The sequence below is a fragment of the Poeciliopsis prolifica genome, unplaced genomic scaffold (assembly GCF_027474105.1).
Source record: "Poeciliopsis prolifica strain line A6 unplaced genomic scaffold, Auburn_PproV2 SCAFFOLD014, whole genome shotgun sequence".
In the NCBI taxonomy this organism is placed as follows: Eukaryota; Metazoa; Chordata; class Actinopteri; order Cyprinodontiformes; family Poeciliidae; genus Poeciliopsis; species Poeciliopsis prolifica.
In genome coordinates this window covers 13,016,928-13,027,500 of record NW_026562389.1, presented here as the reverse complement: position 1 = coordinate 13,027,500, position 10,573 = coordinate 13,016,928, and the positions used below count along the sequence as shown (strand labels likewise).

At 45.0% G+C, this 10,573-nt stretch overlaps 1 protein-coding gene across 1 annotated transcript in view; it reads left to right on the top strand.

Moving 5' to 3' along the window:
• The window catches only part of LOC129366213 (uncharacterized), a 13,633-nt gene extending 9,524 nt beyond the window's left edge, over positions 1–4,109 (top strand). The window contains exons 8-15 of the mRNA XM_055039933.1: positions 1–1,131; positions 1,575–1,619; positions 1,729–1,803; positions 2,492–2,659; positions 2,873–3,016; positions 3,091–3,180; positions 3,265–3,436; positions 3,654–4,109. The exon at positions 1–1,131 is cut by the window's left edge and continues 492 nt beyond it. Coding sequence (XP_054895908.1) covers positions 1–1,131; positions 1,575–1,619; positions 1,729–1,803; positions 2,492–2,659; positions 2,873–3,016; positions 3,091–3,180; positions 3,265–3,395 — 1,784 coding nt within the window. The 3' untranslated portion in view covers positions 3,396–3,436; positions 3,654–4,109. The remainder of the gene's footprint in view (positions 1,132–1,574; positions 1,620–1,728; positions 1,804–2,491; positions 2,660–2,872; positions 3,017–3,090; positions 3,181–3,264; positions 3,437–3,653) is intronic.
• The last annotated feature ends 6,464 nt before the right edge of the window (positions 4,110–10,573 follow it).

Sequence of the window (10,573 nt, the reverse complement as noted above, 5' to 3'; positions counted from 1 at the left end):
CTAGTGCTGCTGGTACAACAGGACCTCCAGCAGACATCCGTTCAGCCATCAGTACAGCCCAGGGGACACTTACCAACAGTCCCAGTAGCACCATTAGCAGCTACAGTGTAGCCAGTAAGAGCATTACAATCTCAGCCAAAACCAGGGACTTGGAGGAGTCAAAGCGTAACTCAGTGACACCACCCTTTGACTCCACCTATTCTGGGACTGGTGATAGCGACTTGGTGACCACTGTCATTCCACCTTCTGTTGGTGTAGTGTCATCAACCAGGGCCCAGAATCCAGCAACCATTCCAGGTATCACTCCACCCAGTGAAGAGCTGTCTTCAGGGGACGCTCTCTCAACTCCAACCTCTCAGGAAGGAGACGCTCCACCTTCAGCCAGAGTTGACACTACGTCTGTTTCTCCAGATATTCTAGTCAACCCATTGCCCCCTCCAGATGTCCCAACTCCTCCTGAAGAAGAAAAGCCCATTTTAAAAGCCCAGAGTATGCTTCGTCCCATGGAACCTCCTGAAGATGTACGCCGTGATGTACCTTCAGTTTTACCACCTTCAGATGTTCCGCCAGGCAGCCGGTCATCTAAAACTCAAGAAACTGCAACTGATGTACCGTCCTCTGAGTTACTTCTGCCAAAGGCATCTCCTCCTCTAGGATCTACTTTAAAAATACCTCCAGAAGCATTATCCTCTAGAGATCCTGCATCTTCTCCCGATTCAGTTTCAGATATACCTTTTCCTAAATTTCCTTCTCGTAATAAACCTCCAGAAACACCTCCTCCAGATGTAGCGTCCTCCAGGACTCCTGGCGCTTTGACAGATGCTCTCCTGCCCTCTCTAACTCCACCCATAGTTCCCCTTTCAGCATCTGGGGCTGAAGTAGAGCCATCGGCTCCCTCTGGGGGAGAATTGGAATTAAATCCAGGTTTTGAAACCTTGGATCCATCTAAACCCAGTGCTAATCTAGATCTGGACGAATCACTACAAAATCCAAAATCTAGTTCAGAACAAGCATCCGTTGGTGATCCTGCAACCCAACAAGAAGAAAAGTCTTCTGGGGTGGAAGCAGCTCAGCCATCCGAAGAATCGGCATCTGGGAAAAGAGAGTCTAAAGAAGAAAAGGAGACCAAAGGTATAACTGGTTGCGTTAAAATAACTTTATTCAGATAAACTGATCAGAAGATCTGGAACCTTAAGATTGTTCCATTAAAAGAAAATGTCATTAAATGATTTACTATCAGCTTATTAGTGCATTCATGACACAAGTTGTAGCTTGAAATACTTTGGAATCTCTGCATGGATCTCTTATTTTGAAGTCCAAAAGGAAGTACTTCATGCTCTGTCAATTTGCTTTGACAGTTTATTTCTGCTTCTGCAGAGGAATCCTCTGGATTTGACTCATTGTGGAGACAGACAGAGAAGAAGAAGCAGTGTGTTAATCATGCTAGCGTCTAAAGAGTGGCTCCACTGCCTGTTCTGCTTTTCAAACATGAAGCCTGTTAAGAACTAAATATGAAGTTCAGTGAGAAAATTACAGAATCGTTTAAAACCAACATTTTTGTCTGTTCACACAAGGAGTCGCCATTTCCAAAGAGGAGGAGAAAGGCTTTGAGAAGAAAGGTACTAACCAACATGGCTGCTGCTTTCATAAGATGTTGTCATGATTGGTCAGACATTTGACCCTTGATCTGTTGTTGCCATGGTTACTCTGATTACTTCATGTTTTAAGCAATCCAGAAGATTCTGATTCCAGGAGGACCAAAGTCCACTCAGCTGTCCAAAATCATTTACGTCAACTTCCAGGGTAAGACCAGTTCCCTCCCAGTTCCCTCCCAGTTCCCCCTCAGGCCTCCCAACAGGAAGCCAGAAACATGGTCTAGTTCTGGATCCAGTCCCAGATCAGAACCTCCTCTGCCAAACATCTAAAATGGACCAGAACCGACTGGTTCTGGTGTTACTGGACCCAGCAGTCAGACTGGACATTCCAGAACCATCTTGATTCTGGAGCACAGGTCCTGGTTAGGGTTAGCCCTAAGCCAATTAATGACACAGAACCAGTTTAAAGGTTCTGTTGGTTCTGATCAGACGTCATTCAGCCTCTGCTGACCTGCAGGTCTTCTAGAACGGTTCTTTTGGAACAGTTCCTGTCAGCTCAGTGAAATCCAGAACCGGTCCAGAACCCTTCCTGATGCCCAGCAGAGAGACGCGATCCATTTCTAGGAATAATTCTGTGATTTCTATTTATTGATGTGTTAGAAATATTCATAAATCGTCTGTTTCCATTTTCCTCCATATTTCCTTTAATTTTTTCTCCTTTTATTTCCAAAAAGTATTTGATCGTTTCCTGGTTTATCTAAGAAATGTTTGAATAGATTATGTTCCACTTGACTGTAGAAATAAAGTTTTATTGACAGGGTGGGGCTTCAGGTGAGTCCAGGCTCTGATGTGTGTGTGTGTGTGTGTGTGTGTGTGTGTGTGTGTGTGTTCTCCAGACTGTGAGTGTAACGGTCACTCCAACCGCTGCAGTTACATCGACTTCATCAATGTGGTGACGTGTGTGAGCTGCAAGCACAACACGCGAGGAAAGAGCTGCCAATACTGCCGCCTCGGTTACTATAGAAACGCCTCGCTGCCACTGGATGACGACAACATCTGTGTGGGTCGGTACCACCAAACGCATCGACCCGGTCTCTGACCCGTCCGGGTCTCTGACCCTCAGCCGGCTGGCAAAGCCACAAGAGTAGATCCTGATGGTGGCGCCACCTGCTGAGTGATTTGTGTTTAACACCCCGTGATGATGATGATGATGATGATGCTAGTGCTAATGCTGATGAAGCTAATGTTAATGATGCTAATGCTGACCGTGTCCTCAGAGTGCGACTGCGACCCGGACGGCAGCGCGTCTCCTCACTGCTCAGACTCCGGTTTGTGTCGCTGTAAAGCTGGAGCCACCGGGCGGCGCTGTGACTCCTGCGTGTCTGGGTTCACATGGCGAGGAGGCGGAGCCGGGTGCACAGGTACACTTGCCGTTAGCTGATTAGAGTTCATCAGCTAGGCTAAGCTAGCTGATGAACTCTAATCTGTCCCTCAGAGAACCTCTGCGACTCGGAGCGCCAGCTCTGCCAGAACGGCGGCACCTGCGTCGACTTTCTGCGCTGCACCTGTCCAGGCAACTCCACAGGTAGCTGTGCAGCTGTATGACGTCACAGCTAGGTCTTGTGGGCGGGTTCTGACCAGAACAGGTGTGTTACGTTTGGGTGTGCAGGTCAGTTCTGCGAGCAGAGCGTCTGCACGAAGAAGAGCGGCTGCACTACAAACTCAAAAGGCTCCTCCCCCTCACTGACATCACAGCTTCACCTGGTGACCTTCATCCTAATCAGCTACACCATCAGCTGACCATGCCCCGCTGATGGACCATACCCACTATGACATCACAGGTGGAATAAAGATAATTGGTCCTGATGAAAAGCTTATAATCTTTATATTTCTGCAGTATGACAGGAAGTGACATCACAGTATTATTCTCAGACTTTTGCACCTGTCAGGTGACTCTTTAGTGTTGAATAGCAGAGAAAACATTAAAAACCCAAGCCTGAATACGTCTCACTTCCAACATGAACACTACATTACCCAGAATCCTCCTGTGTCCCACAGCGGTGAGAAAAATGGGCGGCTCTGCGATGATGAAGGCGGAGCTTCAGCTGCTCTCAAACACTTCCTGCTCGCCGACGATGCCAGGAATGTCTTCCTCTGAGGACGGATGGAAAATATCAGAATCAGTCCAAAAGTTACAGAAGAACAGGAAGCAGACAGGAAACAAACAAGAAGCAAACAGGAAGCATACAGGAAGCAGACAGGAAGCAGACAGGAAGCAAACAAGAAGCAGACAGGAAGCAAACAAGAAGCAGACAGGAAGCAAACAAGAAGCAGACAGGAAACAAACAGGAAGCAGACAGGAAGCAAACAGGAAGCAAACAAGAAGCAAACAGGAAGCAGACAGGAAGCAACCAAGAAGCAGACAGGAAGCAAACAAGAAGCAGACAGGAAGCAAACAAGAAGCAGACAGGAAGCAAACAAGAAGCAGACAGGAAGCAAACAGGAAGCAGACAGGAAGCAAACAGGAAGCAAACAAGAAGCAAACAGGAAGCAGACAGGAAGCAACAGGAAGCAGACAGGAAGCAACCAAGAAGCAGACAGGAAGCAAACAAGAAGCAGACAGGAAGCAAACAAGAAGCAGACAGGAAGCAAACAAGAAGCAGACAGGAAGCAAACAAGAAGCAGACAGGAAGCAAACAGGAAGCAGACAGGAAGCAAACAGGAAGCAGACAAGAAGCAAACAAGAAGCAGACAGGAAGCAGACAGGAAGCAAACAGGAAGCAAACAAGAAGCAGACAGGAAGCAAACAAGAAGCAGACAGGAAGCAAACAAGAAGCAGACAGGAAGCAAACAAGAAGCAGACAGGAAGCAAACAAGAAGCAGAAAGGAAGCAAACAGGAAGCAGACAGGAAGCAAACAGGAAGCAGACAGGAAGCAAACAAGAAGCAGACATGAACTAGACAGGAAGCAAACAGGAAACAAACAGGAAGCAGACAGATAGGAAGCAAACAAGAAGCAGACAGGAACTAGACAGGAAGCAGACAGGCAATAAAAAGGAAGCAGACAGGAAGCAAACAGGAAGCAGACAGGAAGCAAACAAGAAGCAGAAGGAAGCAAACAGGAAGCAGACAGGAAGCAAACAAGAAGCAGACAGGAAGCAAACAGGAAGCAGACAGGAAGCAAACAAGAAGCAACAGGAACTAGACAGGAAGCAAACAGGAAACAAACAGGAAGCAGACAGGAAGCAAACAAGAAGCAGAAAGGAAGCAAACAGGAAGCAGACAGATAGGAAGCAAACAAGAAGCAGACAGGAACTAGACAGGAAGCAGACAGGAAATAAAAAGGAAGCAGACAGGAAGCAAACAAGAAGCAGAAGGAAGCAAACAAGAAGCAGACAGGAAGCAAACAAGAAGCAGACAGGAAGCAGACAGAAAGCAAACAAGAAGCAGAAGGAAGCAAACAGGAAGCAGACAGGAAGCAAACAAGAAGCAGACAGGAAGCAAACAAGAAGCAGACAAGAAGCAAACAAGAAGCAGACAGGAAGCAAACAGGAAGCAAACAAGAAGCAGACAGGAAGCAAACAGGAAGCAGACAAGAAGCAAACAAGAAGCAGACAGGAACTAGACAGGAAGCAAACAGGAAACAAACAGGAAGCAGACAGGAAGCAAACAAGAAGCAGACAGGAAGCAAACAGGAAGCAGACAGGAAGCAAACAAGAAGCAGACAGGAACTAGACAGGAAGCAAACAGGAAACAAACAGGAAGCAGACAGGAAGCAAACAAGAAGCAGACAGGAAGCAAACAGGAAGCAGACAGGAAGCAAACAGGAAACAAACAGGAAGCAGACAGGAAGCAAACAGGAAGCAGACAGGAAGCAAACAAGAAGCAGATATGAAGCACACAGGAAGCAAACAAGAAGCAGACAGGAACTAGACAGGAAGCAAACAGGAAGCAGACAGGAAATAAACAGGAAGCAGACAGGAAGCAAACAAGAAGCAGAAGGAAGCAAACAGGAAGCAGACAGGAAGCAAACAAGAAGCAGACAGGAAGCAAAAGAGAAGCAGACAGGAAGCAAACAAGAAGCAGACAGGAAGCAAACAAGAAGAAGACAGGAACTAGACAGGAAGCAAACAGGAAGCAGACAGGAAATAAACAAGAAGCAGACAGGAAGCAAACAGGAAGCAGACAGGAAGCAAACAAGAAGCAGACAGGAAGCAAACAAGAAGCAGACAGGAAGCAAACAAGAAGCAGATAGGAAGCAAACAGGAAGCAAACAAGAAGCAGACAAGAAGCAAACAGGAAGCAGACAAGAAGCAGACAGGAAGCAAACAAGAAGCAGACAGGAACTAGACAGGAAGCAAACAGGAAGCAGACAGGAAATAAACAAGAAGCAGACAGGAAGCAAACAGGAAGCAGAAAGGAAGCAAACAAGAAGCAGAAAGGAAGCAAACAGGAAGCAAACAAGAAGCAGACAGGAAGCAAACAAGAAGCAGACAGGAAGCAAACAGGAAGCAAACAAGAAGCAGACAGGAAGCAAACAGGAAGCAAACAAGAAGCAGACAGGATATCACCATATTAAACCAACTGTTATCCATCTTGTATCCATCTTCCTGATGAATAAAGAGATTCCAGGAATGAATAATCTCCTACAGATTCTTTCATTATTGATTATTTTAATCTACAAGTTTGGTCTGATTTAACTTTAGACAGTATGTAAACTTCTGATTTTGAACTCATTACAACTTATGCTGAAGTTTAAACGATAATGACATGCAAGGAGTCTTTATGTCAGTGATGTCCAGTCAGGGGAGGCAGGCAGAGCCTCACCTTCCAACATGGAGAAATAATATCAAATCATAAGATAATTACATTGCTATGTTCACCCTGTGGTTTGTACTACAAAGTATTTCATTTTTATTCAGCTTAACCAAATTTGATTATTTTCTTCTTCAAAATCACATAATTTTCCCATTTAAATGCTCAGAGAGCAGCAGGTGAAGCAGAAGGTGAAGCAGCAGGAAGTTGCATCACCTGGACTGATCAATGTCTCACTAACTGCACTGGCTGCCATTGAGCATTAAAAACATTGAATATATCAACTGATTTTCCATCATTTAGCTCATATATATATAATTTACAGTGTTTGTTGCAGAGCAGCGATCAGAAACCAGAGAACTGACTGGAGGTGAGGCAGGCAGTTCTCTGGCCTCAAACATCAAATCAAATTTTATTTGTATAGCACATTTCAGCAACAAGGCATTTCAAAGTGCTTCACATCATAAACACAAAAACACAAAGTCATGCAACATAGAATAAGCAATACATTGTTACATATTACATTTCTAATAAAACAGGTGTGTTTTTAGTTGAGATTTAAAAGAAGTCAGAGTTTCTGCTGTTTTACAGTTTTCTGGAAGTTTGTTCCAGATGTTTTGGTGCATAGATGCTGAAAGCTGCTTCTCCTCTCTTGGTTCTGGTTCTGGGGATGCAGAGCAGAACCAGAACCAGAACCAGAACCTGAGAGTCTGGAAGGTTGATACAACAACAGCAGATCTTTGATGTATTGTGGTGCTAAACCGTTCAGTAATTTATAAACTAACAACAGTATTTTAAATCTATTCTTTGAGCTACAGGGAGCCAGTGGAGGGACTTTAAAACTGCTGTTATGTCTCTATCTTCCTGGTTTTAGTGAGAACAGGAGCAGCAGCTTCTGGATCAGCTGCAGCTGGAGGATTGATTTGTTGGACAGGCCTGTGAAGACGCTGTTACAATAATCAATGTGACTAAAGATAAACGCATGGATGAGTTTCTCTAGATCAGGTGATAGAAGGCCGACTGGTTGCTTTGTTCCTGGGAGCGGGGTCAGTGGGGTCAGCGGGGTCAGCAGGGTCGGTGGAGGCGTTTTGGTTGCAGCTGCTTGTTTGTCTTTCTTTGGCGGAGCAGGCGTTGAAGTTGAAGGTGGGTTTCGGCTCAGAGACGGCCACGCTGATTCGTCCAGGTGCGGGTTTCTCCCTGATAGTCGTCTCATGGGATCCGCAGTGCGAGATTCCTGTTTCGGCTTGGCACCCAGAGCGTTCCAGGGTGAGCTGCTCATTGCAGGGCGCACAACCTCTCCGTTGATTTGAGGAAGAGTTGTTTCATTTCCACAGGAAACGATCTCAAAGTTCACCTCTAGCAGTTTAATCTTCATTTCTATAAACTGAAGTTGTTGTAAAATACTGCTCATGTCCTTGGGGTCAGTTTGAGGCATTTTGCCCTGGTTTAACTTGGAGGTAAAGAAAAGTAAGGCAAAAATAAAAGTAAGAAAATCCCCCAGTCCTTAGGTTTGGAGTAATCCAGTTAAGATGTCAATAATGTAAATATAACTATAAAACTGTCACTTTAAAAATAATTCACAGGCAGAGTTATCAGTAAGGAGGAGAGAGAGCAGGATGAGCTGTTCCTCCTTCAGCAGTCAAACCTCTAAGATCATGGCAGGGGGCGCTCATGATCCCAGACACTGAGACTCCACACTGCAGAGGAAGAGACAGCAACAGCGAGCTAGCCATGAAGCTAGCCATGGAGCTAAGCATGGAGCTAGCCATGAAGCTAGCCATGGAGCTAAGCATGGAGCTAGCCATGGAGCTAGCCATGAAGCTAGCAATGGAGCTAGCCATGAAGCTAGCCATGGAGCTAGCCATGAAGCTAGCCATGGAGCTAGCCATGGAGCTAGCCATGAAGCTAGCCATGGAGCTAGCCATGAAGCTAGCCATGAAGCTAGCCATGGAGCTAGCCATGAAGCTAGCCATGGAGCTATCCATGGAGCTAGCCATGGAGCTAGCCATGAAGCTAGCCATGGAGCTAGCCATGAAGCTTGCCATGGAGCTAGCCATGAAGCTAGCCATGAAGCTAGCCATGAAGCTAGCCATGGAGCTAGCCATGAAGCTAGCCATGGAGCTATCCATGGAGCTAGCCATGGAGCTAGCCATGAAGCTAGCCATGGAGCTATCCATGAAGCTAGCCATGAAGCTAGCCATGAAGCTAGCCATGGAGCTAGCCATGAAGCTAGCCATGGAGCTAGCCATGAAGCTAGCCATGGAGCTAGCCATGAAGCTAGCCATGAAGCTAGCCATGAAGCTAGCCATGAAGCTAGCCATGGAGCTATCCATGGAGCTAGCCATGGAGCTAGCCATGGAGCTAGCCATGAAGCTAGCCATGGAGCTAGCCATGAAGCTAGCCATGGAGCTAGCCATGAAGCTAGCCATGAAGCTAGCCATGGGAGCTAGCCATGAAGCTAGCCATGGAGCTATCCATGGAGCTAGCCATGGAGCTAGCCATGAAGCTAGCCATGGAGCTATCCATGAAGCTAGCCATGGAGCTAGCCATGGAGCTAGCCATGAAGCTAGCCATGGAGCTATCCATGGAGCTAGCCATGAAGCTAGCCATGGAGCTAGCCATGGAGCGGAAAGCCAGGGCTCAATGCCAGCAGCAACTGGAGGAAACGATGGTCAAATGACATTGAATACACAGTGTTAAGAATAAAAAAGAGGATTAACTTGATTTTGCTCGTTAATTCCTCTCTGATCCCGGATTCTTGAGCCTCAATATGTGGAGGGAGAAAGAGCAATCATACGGCATCAGACTTCAGATATCCAGAGTTTTATCCAGAGAAATTCAATGCAAGAAGAATGTTACAATAAGCATCTCACCTAGATTATCAAAAGTCCAAGACATGACAAAACAGAAACAATTACACAAGTTGAAAGTAAAGGCAGAAAAATGCATTTTTCCGGAAATTGCGAACTCGGGCAGAAAGCAATTCGAATTCTTTGTTGCAAACGAAAACTTTTATAAGCCTGCGCCTTTCTCTAAATGTAAATATATGCACTTAATGTTACTTTTATTACCTCTGCTAAAGAGCCCAAAGGCAGATCTATGGATTGTCAAACTGGGTCTTTGCCGTACCAGGCGTCCCTGCAAACCCTCCCAGAGCTAAATTTACGACCTATGCCTGTTTTGGTTTTCTGCCTCAGTGATTGAACTAGAACGTGTTTGTGTTTTACTGAAACAAAATCTAATGCTAAATAATGACTATAACTTTGGATCTAAGAAGTAACTAATTCAAAACATGCTTAAAGAATTATATTTAATTCTAATAAAATTATTTATAAAAAGTTTTAAGATCCTAGTGAACTTTTTAACCACACTAAGGAATTTGTTAATTGTCTGGCAGATAGATGTCCTGTCTAAAGAGAGTTAAGGAGTCTCAGTCTGTCTTTCTTTAAAATCCTCCCTATACAATTCATGTAAAATTTTGAGTGGCCAGTTGTTTTAGTTTGGATCTTTATCTAAGTTTGTCTTAACGTAAAAGTTAGCTTGTGTACTATTGTGCTACTTTAAAATTCTATTTCAACAACAGGAACCCAACGAGGAACAGGGAACAGAGGACCAGAGGGAACTAGAAACAACATCTCATCTCATCAAGGGGAGATGAGACAACAGGAGACTCAGACACAGAAACCTGCTGACCTTAAATACCCTCTAAGTCTTAAAGCAGAAGAGGTTCATTTTAAAATTCTCTATAACATTTTTTCATCCAGGGAACTATGAAGACAAAGATTCAACTTTGATACCAACAGCTGGACCTTCTGTGACAACAACATTGAAACAACAGATCATCTCTTCTATTGTGTTGTTCTATTGGAGAAACTTTCAGGCCTGGATCTCACCAAAACTTTCCTTACATCATCCCTTAAAAGGAGAGAATATAATATTTGGACCCACCCAGAGACAGAAGAACCGACATCATTCTGAACAACCTGCTGATCTTCGCCAAATTCTTCATCCTCTGCTGTAAATGAGGAATAGAAAAGCTGACTTTTCAGCTTTTAAAAACCTTTTGATGGAGAACCGCTTCAGGACCTTAAAACTGATGAAAACAAGCAGGGAATGCAGCTCTGACCCGATAATGATCTGAACTGATTTGAGACCTGAAGCCCC